Source organism: Pan troglodytes, chromosome 9, assembly GCF_028858775.2.
Source record: "Pan troglodytes isolate AG18354 chromosome 9, NHGRI_mPanTro3-v2.0_pri, whole genome shotgun sequence".
NCBI classification, from domain to species: Eukaryota; Metazoa; Chordata; class Mammalia; order Primates; family Hominidae; genus Pan; species Pan troglodytes.
In genome coordinates, this window is record NC_072407.2 from 113,276,246 (window position 1) to 113,292,160 (window position 15,915).

The 15,915-nt window shown below is 43.8% G+C and overlaps 1 protein-coding gene across 1 annotated transcript; it reads left to right on the top strand.

Moving 5' to 3' along the window:
- Positions 1-1,585: 1,585 nt before the first annotated feature.
- On the top strand, positions 1,586-10,445 carry POU2AF3 (POU class 2 homeobox associating factor 3). Its single transcript, XM_063783397.1, has 5 exons — positions 1,586-1,717; positions 2,225-2,319; positions 6,638-6,692; positions 8,104-8,333; positions 9,779-10,445. Exons 4-5 carry the CDS (start codon positions 8,238-8,240, stop codon positions 10,145-10,147), a joined length of 465 nt encoding a protein of 154 aa, XP_063639467.1. The 5' UTR covers positions 1,586-1,717; positions 2,225-2,319; positions 6,638-6,692; positions 8,104-8,237; the 3' UTR covers positions 10,148-10,445.
- Positions 10,446-15,915: the final 5,470 nt, after the last annotated feature.

A 15,915-nucleotide genomic window follows, 5' to 3' on the forward strand; every position in this document is an offset into this window, starting at 1 on the left:
ATTCAAATTGAAAGTATCGCGCAATCATTGATTGTCAAATCATGGGTTTCTAGAGGTTTTAAATACTTGGCATGAGGGGGAAAAAACTCAAACCTATACCCGAAGGTATAAAACATTAATTCTGTTTGTCTCCTGTTCCAGGGACCTGGGTGCAGCCGGATGCTTTGTGAAACTTTAAAAATGTTGCATCTCTGCTTCTCTCCCTGCCCCAGGAGCCCTCCCAGGCGCTGAGTCCCTGCAGCTGCAGCATCCAGCCACCGACCCAGCTCCTGCTGACCACGATGTCGGGTAACTCGGCTGCTTCTCCTAGGGTCGGGTCAGGCGGGCCAGGGGCATTTCAATCCGGGTGTGTTTCCACGGCTTTTCCTGCATAGAACAGAGAGGCACAAAGTCAAGGCATGCGAGTAAGGGCCGGGGATCCGGAGAGGACGCGGGCCACGCTGTGGCCGCTCCCACTCAGCGCCTGTCCCGGAGGGCAGAGGCCCAGAGGCCGAGTTGGCCGCTCCGGACGTCCGTGTACCCCAGGCCCCCGCCCGCCCTCCCACGTATCCACTGTTGTGTCCTGGGACACGCGGCGCGGACCCTGCGCTCCCAGAAGCTGCGACGGGGGGAGCTAGAGGCTCACAGTGAGCCTGGGACGGGGGCAGAGCGCACCGACTGCACTGAGCCGAGCTGTGGCGGTCCCTGCGCGGACCCCGAGGGACGCCCGCTGCCCGCAGAGTCCGGAGCCGATCGGGGAACGGGGTGGTGGGGCTGCGGTGGGCTGGAGCGCGGAGAGGGCGCGGCGCCTGGGCCCTGCGGGCGGGGCACGGGATTCCCTGGGTCCGGGCTAGGAAGAGCGCAATCTCCTTTCCTGGGGAGACCCTACTCCTGGAACCCGGCTTGAGGGGGATCCCTGCTGTCCAGCTGCGGTCCCCGCAGTGACCAGGCGAGGCGCTGGCATCCTGGCACTATCTCCAGGCGCCCAGGCTGAACGCGCGGTCACCCTCGGCCGCCGCACCCAGCGCGCTTCCCCGCGCGATTCCTGGACGCTCACTGCAGGGTAGTGGTCAGGCCCGGAGCCGCCCCGGACTCCTGCGGCCACCTCCACCTTGAAAGCTCGCCCGGCTCTGCTTGGCCTAACAGCCAGTCCCCAACCTACTCACTGCGGCTCTTCGGGGCCCGGGGCTGAGGCTGCCCCTGCTCCCAGCGCTCAGGGGTCCCTTCCAGCGAACCCCTCTTGCGCGCGCCCGCCACCTCCCGCGAGCCGGGGCAGTCCGACCGGGCCCCGCCAGCCCCGGGGCGGCCCCTACCGAAGGGCGGCCTCCCGGCGGAGTGCAGGGTCATCGGGAGCCCCGGACGGCTTTCCCCAGCTCGCGCTGCGCGGACTCGCCCCGGAGCCTCAGTGCGCCTCGGAGAAACGCCTGCCCCAGAAAGGGAGGGGGTGGGGAGAGAGGGGAAGAAGGGGAGAGTAGGAGCGGGGGCGAAGGAGGGAGGAGGGCAAGATGGAGCGCGGAAAAGGCGGAGAAAAGGGGCGAGGGAGAGCGGGCAGAAGGCAAAGACAGAAGGGAGCGAGGGAGGGAGTTCCTCGGGCCTGGCCCCTTTACTAGGGTCAGTCTGGCAGGTCCCTCGCCGGCCCAGTCCTGGGCCGGCCAAACCTCACCGCTTGCTCCCGGGCTGGCTTCCAGACCAAGGGCACGCAGAGGTCGGAGCCTGCCCAGAAGCCACACCTGGCCAGGTGGAGAAGGAAGGGACTCGGGACTTCCATGCTAGTGGGAACATCACAGTGGGGTGGGCTACATCAGCCGCCATAATCAGAGAAAGCCCCCTGCCCCAGGCCTGGCCCCTCCCCAGGTCCATAATACCCTCTCTCGGCTGTCTGGGTCTGAAAGCCAAGGTTCCCCCGACCTAATCAGAGTGGTGGGCTCCGCTGCACTGGTCTCCATATTCCAGAGCAGAAAAACCCGTTTGCTATTGGCCTAGGACTGAGGCCCAGCCAGGGGTGGATGGCCCCACAAATTTCCACGGATTCTTTTCCTACTGGGGCTCTGAAACCTGCTCAGCCACTCTTCATTCTTTCAAGTTTGAAATGTTTGGGTTTTTACCATCCTTTGACATTTTTTGTGTGTGTTCTCCGAACTTAGAAACTTGGCTTTGGGTGCCATAGCCTATAAAAGGGGCCCCCACTCTGCACCCTGGCACCCAGACCTTGGACTCGACCACTGACTCAGTTGCCTTTCTCCAGAAAAACCGAAGGTGTATCAAGGTGTCCGAGTGAAGATCACAGTGAAGGAGCTGCTGCAGCAAAGACGGGCACACCAGGCGGCCTCCGGGGGAACCGTAAGCATAAGCCCTTCCCTCATTCCCCAGCCCATGCCAGGCCTCTTTCAACGCTGTGTCTGCAAGGTGTGGAGGCCACTCAAGGCCCCACGCACTCACCATTCCCAGACCTGGCCTTCCTCTGCTGTTCCTATGACTTCTGTACCCAGCTGCATCCCAATCGGGAAGCTACAGAGGACAGCTGGGGCATGTTGTGGGGCTCAGGATTTGGGGGAGCCCATCCATCCCCCATGGGTGAAAGTAAAGTATAAAAAGTGCGTTGGTCCTCTGCAGGGGGAGGAGCGGCCAGCAGGTAAGTAGACATCGTTTTGTTAGGAAGACAGTGTATGTATGTACAGCCCTTGCAGACCCATAGAAAATCTCTCCCAGAAATTCACCTCATTTTAGGGGCCCCTTCCAGGATATCATCTGTGTGGAACATCCTCCCTTCCCTCCTCATTCTTCTGGAACTCACCCTCTGAGATCATTTATCTGTAAATCATCAGTTACCTAAAGTATCTAGCAGAAAAGGGCCCTGTCTCTGCAGAAGAGACAGCTGGAGTACAGGACCACTTCCCTAAAATGTATCAACACCTTAAGCAGTTTCAGGTTATTACAAAATTGAACTGAGCAGTCATAAGGGTATACCCTGACACTTTATACACCTTCCTACGGTAAGTACTGCCAAAGGCACTCAGGGCAGCAACAGAACCAAATAAACTAGGTAGGGTTATTGCCCAAGAGAGGGCAGCTCATCCCTAAAAAGCCTCAATCATACAATTGCTTGGGGGTTGGTTTGGGTGTGAACATAGGATCTGACAGCTGGGGCTCATATTGCCTCTGTTAGGATTGGTCCTTCTCCAGCCCATTGGCATCTGCCCCACAACAGTTTTTGTGCCTGATGCTGTTCATGTGCAATGCGTGACTTCATGAAATAGGCCTTTGACAGCAGGACTTCTTGAAATGGGAGGGGGCAAATGATGTAGGGGAGGTAAACACAGGTTCCAGAACCAGATGGACTGGGCTCAGATCTCAGTTCCTCCATGGTGTGTATCCTCAAGCAAATTACCCAATTCCTCTTGCCTCTGTTTATTCGTCTTCAAATTGGGGATGATAGGATTTTGTGAGGGTTAATCGAGTTATTGCATACAAAGCCGTTAGAAGAATGCTTTCCACTTAGTGAGTGCTCGATAAATGTTAGTTGTCATTATTTGAGAAATAATAATATTATCTGGGGAAAGCAACTAATATTCCAACCAAGGATTGAAAGCCAGCTATTTGGTAATGTTTGTTCACACCCTTTGCTCAGAGTTTAGAGTTCAGATGCGAGCCAGCTGCAATTTGGCATATACAGCACATGCAGCTGGAAAAGTAAGGACCTCCATGTGCAGAATTTCAGGTAACACATTAACACTCCCTTACATTTCTAGAGGACTTCACAGTGGTTCTTCTTTTAAAGCACTTTTGCACAGCCACTATTTCATTTAGTTTTTATAACAACCAGCAGAGGTAAGTAGGTCAGAGATCTGTACCTCGATTACAGGCAAAATTCAAAACCTTGAAGTTGCTCATGGCAACGCTAAAAGTAGGACTAAGGTCTTTTTCTTAGTGTAATATAAAAACCCTTCTGTTGGCTTTTTATGCTCTAAATTCATCATTCTGCAGATCTGACGATACTAAGCAGGAGTCTGATAGCCTCAACCCCTTCAGTTCAGAGATGGTTATATAATTAACAAAACCAGGTACAAGGGAACTGGAAAATGCTTCTGGAGAAAAACATCATCAAGACTTTCATAATAAAATGTAACGTTTCCTTAAGGAGCTTTGGTACTTGCTACAGTTCTGCTCAGCTGCACCTGGAGAGCCCCATGTGAGTGTGGCACTTCTGTTGCTGCTGGGCCCTTACAGATGGGTCTGGCCACTGTTCCCTTCTTAGCTTGCTACAGGAGCTAATGTGAGGGTAAGACACTTCACTTGTGTATCTGACCAGTTTCTGTTCCCCGGAGTAGTTTGACTTATTTAAATTTTTCTGAATTCCCTCCTGAGAAATAAAGCAGGACTTCTGAACCAGTGTCTTATAGGAACAGGCAGAGTAAAGCCTGCTGTACTTTGCTTCCCTTAAGACTGCATCAGCCTATGCCCTCGCAAGCAAGCAGGTTTAACACGCATATAATTTAATTACAAAAGCCAGACGTAAAATCCCTCACTGGAAGCCATCGGATGGATCTGGGATTCTAAAGAAGCTGTGAGAGCGTACTTAGTAGGCAAGGGTAGCAGACACCAGGGGATGATGTTGCCTGCTTCTTAGTGTAGACCTTTCTGGTATAACAGAGATGATCCCCAGTTTGTTCATTTGTTGAAGGATGCCTCTGGGAAACTTTAAGCCAAGGAGAGGGTTAATTATATCAAATACTACAAAGTGGCAAGAAATCTATCTTAATTTGTTATAAAGTCAGAGTAGTATCCACAATTTAAAATTTTAAGAAGGCAATCACGAATGGAAGTTATAGGTTGAGACAGACATTCAGTAAAGAATTCAAATATTCTTCAAGCAGTGCCAGAAGAAACTGTGTGTATGCCGGATTGGAACACTCGATTTTAAAAAACTTATTTCAGCCAGATCAATTTGCAAACATGCGCATGCACGCACACACACAGACACACACACACACTTGCCTTTGGGGTAAAAGGAAACTTGAGTTAGTCGTTATCAAAAGATATCATTTACCTTTCTTTTTTTAAATCATTAATTTTTTAAACAGCCTTGATGTGTTTTTATAAATTGTAGACTGTGAATTTTTGTGCTGTTTGAAATCTAAGAGAGAGTTGCCTTTCTTTGTATTCTTGGAGCAAAGTAGAAAGTGAACCCATGACTAGAAAGATAATATCAAGTAGGATATTGTAAACACACCTCAGGGAGATAACATGGGGTAGAGGCAGACAAACAGGCCAATCCGGGGGAGGAATGGAGTTAAGGAAAGCTCTACAATGAGGCAGATTTTCTAATACCCACTCCTTCCAAGTCCTTCAGCTCAAGCTGCAGCCAAATATTTGCATAAAGAGCTGGTAAAGGATTCCAGCTTCCTGGTTCATGACATTACAGCATGGATCGTTTTCAAAATTAATAGTGCCTCCTGTTTCAGCAGTGGCTGCCTGCACAGCTCTCCCTGTGGCTCAGAGTATGGGAGTGAGTATGCCCTGTAACCCAAAAGAGGTGTGGTGAGCTCGGCTTCCCAGCACAGAATCACAGAGCAATACGGGTACCTTTAAACTTTAAAGCCACCACCTGAAATTTAAAAAAAAAAAAAAAAAAAAATCCTAAATTACTCAGTATAATTATTAATTCAACTGAAAAATGTAGGCTGCTTTACTTTTAATAGTTAAAAAGAGTAGTCTCATAAACTTTTAAGTATTTAAATACAGTAGTTTAAATAAAAGCAACTTTTATAGATAGTAGTACAAAACATACAAAGTACTGGAATAATTCCCGACCATTAACTAGAATGAAAGTAGGTTCCAACTCACCAACCACAGCTTTAAGAAAATATTTTCTATTTTAATATTTCGTGTATATTAAGAACATGTGAATATTTTTAGCTACTCAGAATTAACAAAATTAAGAATTGTGTTCTATGGGGAAACGACTCCCTAAGGCTAAGTAGCCAGATGGTATATGAAATTTTTGAGAAAAATAATTGACTAAGCCATAGATAGTTGAGATTAAATAAATGTTAGTCCTTAATAATTTTAAATCGAATAGTTTAATAGGAAGCCTTTTGCTGCATTTTCTCAAACTGTTACATTTTTGCCACATAAAATTATTTACATTAATTTTTTACTAAAAATTAATCACTTTTAAAATTTAAGTAGAAGAATCTGATATTAGGAAAAAAACTCCCCAAGCAAGCAAACATAAATATTGGATCTAGATAAAACATAATATTGGTTGTATTTAAGAAGTCTGTTTTATGATTTGATTTCAGGTTTTCATTGTTCCAATGCAATTTTCCAGATTGAATCTTAAAAGGATTATAAACCTCAAAAGGCATTTTAAATTCTACACGGACTTAATACACCTACCGCAATTCTATGCATCTGTCTTTCAAATTCTATAAAATATTTGTTGACACTTTCCCTTTCACTTGTTTTTTACAATATATTTTGTACAAAAATTTGTCAAACATTGAAAAAAAAAAAAAAAGAAAGCAACTTTTTCTGAGAAGGAAGAATCTGGCTTACCTTATAGCAGAAAGAAACATAGTCCTCATCAAAATGTCTTAGCTTTCCCTTCAGAGCTTTTCTTTCAGCCTGCTTCACGGTGATATTCTTGCTTTGACAGCGGTCCGGAGGCAGCAGTGTCCACCTTTCAGACCCAGTTGCACCATCTTCTGCAGGTCAGTACAGCCAGCATTAACAGTTCCCTCAAACACTCTTTCAAAAGTCCATCTCGAAAGTCTTTCAGTCTTGATTCAGGGGTTAAGATAGGCACCACCATTTAATTGGAATCCAACCAATCAGAAGGTGAAAAAGGCATAGTCACTCCACATGCAAGCCCAGCAAGAAAACAAGCATAAATGTTGTCTTCATTTCTGAATTCTCTACTCTCTGCTATATTGTCTCGAGAGTTTGTTCTTCACATTTATTCCAGTTCCTCATCACCAAGTAACTAAACTGAACTACAAAATCAGAATTGTTCTCAGGAACTTATCTTTTTTTAGTGCACTGTTAGATGGAATACAGAACATCCCAAGACACTCAAATAATGCCTTTGCTCTGTTCCTTTAGTTTCCAGCCGACAGGGGCTTCCCTCCCCTTCTCTCTTCCCAGAAAGCAGTTCAAACAAGTGTAGGTTTTCTCAGCCCAATAAGAATAACTCGATTACATAAACACTCCTACCTCTGCTACTCAACAGCTAAGAGTTTAAGGAGGTCGTATATAAGGAAACCTCTGCCTATGGCCTCTCCCCACTAAATGTGTCACCGTAGCTTCACCTTAAAGGAACTTGAGACCTCAAGAAGAACACAGTGTCCTTTAGTCCCTTTGATGAGCACACTCTAATCCTCTCTTCTTCCAGCATTTACAGATAATTATCACAAATTGGGCCTATTAATAATAAAATGGAAAAGGAGTAATGTTTACTGATTATCTTTGTTTGATGTTTAACAACTTACTTTGATCACATCGTGATGTTAACATGTTCACTGAGAAAACATTTTTGCTTTTTGTACTTCCGAGCCAATAGTGCTAATTGGTACTCTATGTTCCTGGTTTCCATGATTATCATTTGCATCCTCATTTAAATCACTTCTCAAAATTCTCTCCTCCAAACTTAAGTTACTGAGTAAGAGTGAAAAGTTCAAAAAAGCAATCACCATAAGTCAAAAGAATTATTTCCCGTAGCATCAGAAGTTATCTCAAAGCCTCAACAACTTTGTCAGTTACTTCTGAGAGGTTTACGTGAACTGCCAGTAGGGGCTGGATGTCCATGGTTTTACAGCCCAAGAAAGGGGAAGTTTGAGCCATTATTTGACTGTGACACTTGGACACAAATTGGGTCACCATCCTTTTATTTTTTCCCTAACCAGTTTTACAGCCAGTTTCCACATTATTAACCATGTTCATTTCCCTGGAGCTTGAATTAGCTAGGACAACTAAAGAGTCAAAATTGCATTCCCGTTTACTTTTCTGGATTTGTTAAGCCCCTTTTCCCCCTAGACATAGTAAATATTCAGAGTATAGATCTCCATTCAAATCTGTGTTTTGCAATTTTTATGCAAAAACCTGCCTTTTTCCTTTCTCCTCTAGGACTGTATTTTGAGCCTGAACCAATTTCTTCCACGCCCAATTATTTGCAACGGGGAGAATTTTCCAGTTGTGTTTCATGTGAAGAAAACTCAAGCTGCCTCGACCAGATCTTTGATTCCTACCTTCAGACAGAGATGCACCCGGAGCCTTTGCTCAATTCCACACAAAGTGCTCCACACCATTTCCCAGACAGCTTCCAGGCCACCCCTTTCTGCTTTAACCAGAGCCTGGTAATTTTTCTCAGTTCTTTATATACCTGATTGTGTCTAACTATGGGGTAATAGTGCTTTGTGAGTTTGCACCATCCCGTGGGAAATCATACAAAAACTATGAGCAAGGAAATCATCCAAGGAAACAAGCAGAGAAGAATTTAAAAGTCAATGTATAGAAGTAGCCACACACTGCAGGGCATAAACTTTTGGATACGCACATAATTTAGATTTCCCAAGATTTAGATTTTTCGGCCACCAAGTAAGTTGGTGGGTAGCAATAAAAAGAGGTTCCTGGCAATATTCATTTAATGTTTTTTAAACTGTAAAGTCAAGAGACCTACTAATTGGAAGTCAGTGGTTTAAACAATGGCTCTTGGATTTTTTGATGGAATTTTGAGTTCTTGGAAATGGAATTAAGGCTGTGTATATATGGTAACAAACTTCATTTCATTAGGGGGAGGTTTTGCTTTGTTTTGTCATTGAACTGGCTCTACTAACTGATAGTTTGAGTCTGCTATAAGCACAATAACTCATTTGGGTCTGAGATGGTTAGTAAAAATGAAGCCGTAATCTTTGAAAAAAATTAAATTGGTTGTTCTCGGTGGATCTCAAATTTTTGAAAATGTGTTATCCTTCAAAATGAAGTAAGGTTTCTATTAGTGGAAACTAGTTATTTCAGTTGTCTTTTAGAGACTCACAGGTTTGTTTTGTAAACCTTAAATTGTAAGGTTTTCTTTTTTAAGGAATGTAAATACTTTTTGCCTTTGGATTATCAAAAGTCTGTGTGGGCATCAGACTAAATTTTAGAGGGGATAGGAAATTAACTCTGCAGAATATGCACATTGTCACAGGGAAAATATGGGGCCCCAGTGACCCAGTTCCTTCCCAGCCTCCAAGTTAGGTTTTCTCAGTAACAATTGTAGACTTGCTTAAGAGAAAACAGACAGTAGCTCTCACTCCAGAGAACAAGACTTTAGTGGCGAGACAGGTAGTGACTCATCTTGGCATATGTCAGGGATACTCCAAGATCCTTGAGGATCCAAGTTATGCCTTTGCATGATCACCTGATTCTTCATGGTGAGGGTGTGGAGAAACATCCAGGGTGCCACCTACAGCTTAGATTGTGGCATACAGCAGGATTTGATATGCAGGTGACTTGAAGCACAATGGGATTTTGTGGTTTCAGAACGAGCACCCTCTAAAGTAGGATTATAACAAAGGAAGCCAGTGAAGCAAGGCAATTTATTGTTTGGAAAGAAATAGGTAACTATAGATTGTGGTGTCATGAAATCATGTAGTCAGCAAATAAAATTACTTCTGCAGACTTGGGTTGGGTGTTGTTTCGTTTGATTTGGTTTTTTACCCCTCATTTTCTCACTCTGCATTGGTAAACCCACACTGTTCAGTTCTTTGATCCTGTCTAAGTTATTAACCTCTTTGTTTCTTGGTTGTCATTTCTCTAGATCCCAGGATCACCTTCAAATTCCTCCATTCTCTCTGGCTCCTTAGACTACAGTTACTCGCCAGTGCAGCTGCCTTCATATGCTCCAGAGAATTACAATTCCCCTGCTTCTCTGGACACCAGAACCTGTGGCTACCCCTCAGAAGACCATTCCTACCATCACTTGTCCTCACACGCCCAGTACAGCTGCTTCTCCTCGGCCACCACCTCCATCTGCTACTGCGCATCATGTGAGGCAGAGGACTTGGATGCTCTCCAGGCGGCAGAGTACTTCTACCCGAGCACAGACTGTGTGGACTTTGCCCCCTCAGCAGCCGCCACCAGTGATTTCTATAAGAGGGAAACAAACTGTGACATCTGCTATAGTTAATAGAAATTACAGTAATTCAGAACATGGCATGGGTATATCTATTTTTCTACCACGTCTAGATGACACTGCAAAATATGCAACTTGGTAACACAATATCCCAAGCACAGTTTACATGTCACTATTTCCAATTTTCTGATGCTAAGCATTCATATGAAGTCCTCAGACCCGGTCACAGTGCCACTCCTACTTTGTATGCTCATAGTTTAAATTTTTGTAGGAAACTTTCAATTGTTTTACTTTTTGTATAACGAACAAATGCTCTCTCCTTTTTTACTAATAAATAATTTTGTATTACTAACTGTTGGATTTTTTTTAATTTCCGGTAGTCATTTTTAATTGATTTGAACATTATCCATTAATTCTGGAAATTGCTAATTACTCTCAAGTGGTTTAATCTTATGGATTCATGAATTTAAAATTATTTTTATCTGGGCCAGGTGAAGTGGCTCACACCTGTAATCCCAACACTTTGGGAGGCTAAAGCGGGAGGGTCACCTGAGATCAGGAGTTCGAGACCAGCCTAGCAACATGGAGAAATCCTGTCTCTACTAAAAATACAAAAAAAAAAAAAATTAGCCAGGCGTGGTGGTGCATTCCCGTAATCCCAGCTACTCAGGAGGCTGAAACAGGAGAATCACTTGAACCCAGGAGGCGGAGGTTGCAGTGAGCCGAGATCGCACCACTTCACTCCAGACTGGGCGACAAAGCAAGACTCCATATATATATATATTCATTTAAAATGCAGTGAGATACCTTGGCTTCCATGGGATGGAGGGTAGGCACAGCTAGGATGTTGGAAAAGGGAAACCCTGCCTCACCTCCAGATGAGGGGACACATCTTAGAGCAACATCACGAAAATGCATTTATGAACCATTAGTTTCTCTTATCTAACGTTAGTCAATGAAGTGTTAGGACGACCAAAAAGCTCATGTTGCCTACAGTTATGTTAGCCTGTAGATCATTCTTTTTCCTTTCCAAAGCATTGCTTTGGAAACTTTCTGAGCAAATAGTTGATCTTTTCCTTGAGAGCTGCCATACAGTTAATGCAGCCCAAAGTTTAGAAGTCATTATTTTCTATTTCTGAATTTTTGGCTTTAGGTTCTTAAATATACATCACTTATGTTTACACGTTGATTTATAGTATTGACTATGTTGTTTACACTTGAATTTTAGAGTTTGCTTCCTCTGATTAATCTATTTGAAGAAGCCCAGCTGTCTTTCAAGGTAAAGAGGAGTTATTTAATCTACCTATGTGGGACTAGACTGTTGAATCTTGTTTGCTGAAGGCATTAAGGCACAGGACTTAATCTCTGAAGTGAAGTCTGAAGAGCCTTTGCCACATCTCAAGTGCCAGTACAATGGCAGCAATACTGGTACCTTCAGCATTGGCCACAGGTACCATTTTCTGAGCACGTCCTATGTGCCAGAATTATGTAAGAGTATTCTCACTCATTATCTGATTTAATCTTCACAACACTGACAGCAAAATGAGGAGTCTGAGGCTCTGGGAAGTTAGTTCACCTGTCCAGTGTCACCCAGCCCGTAGGCACCCAAGCTTGGGTCGGAAAGATAGCAAAGCCCTGTTCCTTCCTCTCCAGGGCTGAGAAGTTTGAGCCACCATTCGTGAAAGACCATTCAGGAACCCATGGCATCATTAAATGCCAACTTCCTCATATACACAAAGGTGTGTCCCAAAAACAATTCAGTCAGACCTCGCCAAAAGGGCCGGATTGTCCATAGGACACAGAGATGCCAGGCACAAGAGCTACCAGATTATAGGTCCTATACTCTGGGGACTCAGGAAGAAACTGACTCACCACCACTTCAGTGTGTTTCTTCCTACCAGGAGACAAATATGCTTTGGAAATGTCACCATCTGACCACCCTCCCTGGGGACTCAACTAAGGCTTGGGCAAATAGAACAAGTTGCAGCCTGCCTCATGGGATAATCGTGCCAGGGAAACAGAACAATTGCTGCCTTTCTGAGATGCCAGTAAAACTAGATTTTTAATGGCTTGAAACTAGCCTCTTGTCAGCAAGTATCTATTCACACAGACCAAAGACCCTTCATACTGTCCACCCACTACCTCACCCCCAGCAGGTGTTCCCAAGATATAGAGAGCAGAGAATCCAAAGCTGTCCAGTGGTTGGCACCAATATACCCCTTTTCTAGATGACATTCTTTTTTTATTCCCAATGTCAGTCCTGTGGCACCTGAATCAATTCTCTTGCAGCTTAAACAGAGAGCATTTTTCTGCCTCCTTAAGACTTACTCTTTCCTCGCACGCTCCTAGTTTTTCCCTAAATCTAGTGCAGAAAAGGATTCATAGAGGAATGTGAGACAACGGTGAGCACAGCTCCTGTGCATCACGATGTGTAATTCCACCTTAAAACCGTCATTAAGAACTTGCTAGAAATTTGGGCCAATGGGTCACCTGGTGCATTCCTAAGTGGGTGGACACTGCCCACTCAGTCTCTCAGCTGCTGCAGCTCACACAGAACACCTCAGGCAGCACATCCATCAGCAGCACGTCTCATCAATATATACTGTGGCATCTGGTAAAACCCGGGTGCTTACACCTCTGTGTGAGAAAGAGCAATTCAATAAATCCAGGGTGGGGCCCAGGCATCTGCATGTTCTAAATGTACCTAAATTGATACTTTTTGTTTTTTGTTTGTCGTGTGTAAATGTATGTGTGTGTGTGTGTGTGTGTGTGTGTGTATGATGGAGTCTCACTCGGTCACCCAGGCTGGAGTGCAGTGGCCCAATCTCAGCTCATTGCAACCTCCACCTCCTGGGTTGAAGTAATTCTCCTGCCTCAGCCTCCCCAGTAACTGGGATTACAGGTGCATGACACCATGCCTGGCTAATGTTTGTATTTTTAGTAGAGGCGGGGTTTCACCATGTTGGCCAGGCTGGTCTCGAACTCCCGACCTCAGATGATCCACCTGCCTCGGCCTCCCAAAGTGCTGGGATTACAGGCATGAGCCACCGTGCCTGGCATAAATATACCTAAGTTGATTCTGATAGAGATGATCTTCTGTTTACACTTGAAAAACACTGACATAGTCAATGTGCAAATTGTTTATTGAAGAACCAGCAGCACAATAATAATAGCTTTACATGGATTAAGCTTTTTCTATGGTCCGGTGCTGTGCAGATTACCTCACTTAATCCTCAAAAACAAAATCACACAAAATATATGTTATTATTGTCCTCATTTTTATAGATGATGAAGCTGAAGTTTGGAGAGATATGATAACTTGCTCAATATCACAGCACTGATATACCAGGAAAAGAGTTCTCTAACACAGGTGATCCGATGTTACTGCCTGAATTTCCAATAGCCTCAGTATACTTTCCATGCATTATACACGGAAGAATAATCTTCTCTGGAATTTTATCTTTTGCCTTAAATGTCACAGGTATATCTACAGCCAGTTCCTCATACCACAAATGCATTTGATAACATTATAAATGGAAGTTTACATGAAGGAATGTATTTTGTTATTCAGAACCATTATGGAAATCAATAATCCAAAATGTGAATTTAGTGCTTGCCATATGCAAGACTGATTACATGTTACATGCCTTCAAAATGCAAAGCCAAAGGTTAAAAGGGGATGTGATTTTAAAAATTTAAAATTATGAGGATTTCAGGCAGGATGGGCATGGACAGATTTTAAAATTCTTAGAAAACTTTAGTTAGGAGTCAACTCTTGAAGCTCGAGAGAGAGGAGACAAAGCTGAAGGTAGTAAACATTTGGAAACTAGTATCTCAAGAAATTGCCAGAGCATGACATCTTGGCAGCCGGCCTACACCAGCAGGTGAACACTTGGGAGCAAGGTATAGACAGATAAGGATAACTGAAATGATGGAGTCAGGGAGGGGAGGCTACCTATGGATAAAAAATGCTTTTAAAAATCTCTCTTTACTCTAGAAAGATGAAGGCTGAAAAGGGTTAGGATCAAAGCCAGTGAAATTGTGAATAATTAGATGAAAGTAAACATGAACTTACCATTCTTTCCAAATCCTCACAACCTACATAACTAACCCCATAGCAACTCACTGGTGAGGCTTTTCTGAGAAGCCCCCTCATGGCTCCCTCCTCCTCCTACAGGTGACAGTACGGAGATGCCCTGCTAATGGCGTTATTTGGTCAATGGGGTATCTCAGAGCCCTGGGGGCTAGATTTCAGGGTGGCCAGAGGGTGGCCATCCAGGGCCAGGTGGCTCTGTGCTTTAAGGCAGGGTAATTGACCTCATTTTTTTTGCTTCTATAGGCCTCTGGGAAAGATGTAGAGGCTGGAAGATGAACAAACCTGAGACAACACAGCTTTGCAGGTAATAAAGCACCAAACTCAGTGAAGACAGGAACCTGTGTCCATTAGGTCATACTTCAGAAAAGTTTCTTTTGCTTAATACGGATAGAGAACATACAGTTGTTATTTGAGAAATATGGAAGCATGTGTGTGTGTATGTGTGCGTGTGTGATCTTTTTCATTCTTTTTCAGACAAACAAATGCTGAGAGAATTCGCCACTACCAAGCCAGCACTACAAGAACTGCTAAAAGGAGTCCTAAATCTTGAAACAAATCCTGGAAACACACCAAAACAGAACATCTTTAAAGCATAAATCTCACAGGACCTATAAAACAAAAATACAATTAAAAAAATCAAGGTATACAGGCAACAAAATCACAATAAATGGTATGATACTTCACATCTCAATACTAACATTGAATGTAAATGGCTTAAATGTTCCACTTAAAAGATACAGAATCACAGAATGGATAAGAATTCACCAACCAACTATCTGCTGCCTTCAAGAGACTCACCTAACACATAAGAACTCACATAAATAAACTTAAGGAAAAGGGGCAGAAAAAACATTCCATGCAAATGGACACCAAAAGTGAGCAGCAGTAGCTATTCTTAAAACAGACAAAACAAATTTTAAAGCAACAGTAGTTAAAACAAAGACCAAGAGGGACATTGTATAACGAAAACAGATCTTGTCAAACAGGAAAATATCACAATCCTAAATATATATACACCTAATACTGGAGCTCCCAAATGTATAAAACAATTACTAATAGACCTAAGAAATGAGATAGACAGCAACACAATAATAGTGGCACTTCAATACTCCACTTACAGCAGCACTAGACAGGTCATCAAGACAGAAAGTCAACAAGGAAAAAATGGATTTAAACTATACCCTGAAAAAATGGACTTAACAGACATTTACAGAACATTCCACCCAACAACTGCATAATATACATTCTATTCAACAGTGAGTAGAACTTTCTCCAAGATAGACCATATGATAGGCCACAAAACAAGCCTCAATAAATTTTTTTCTTTTTTAATTTTTTTATTATACTTTAAGTTCTAGGGTACATGTGCACAATGTGCAGGTTTGTTACATGTGTATACATGTGCCATGTTGGTGTGCTGCACCCATTAACTCGTCATTTACATTAGGTATATCTCCTAATGCTATCCCTCCCCCCTCCCCCCACCCCACAACAGGCCCTGGTGTGTGATGTTCCCCTTCCTGTGTCCAAGTGTTCTCATTGTTCAATTCCCACCTATAAGTGAGAACATGCGGTGTTTGGTTTTTTGTCCTTGCGATAGTTTGCTGAGAATAATGGTTTCCAGCTTCATCCACGTCCCTACAAAGGACATGAACTCATCCTTTTTTATGGCTGCATAGTATTCCATGGTGTATATGTGCCACATTTTCTTAATCCAGTCTATCAT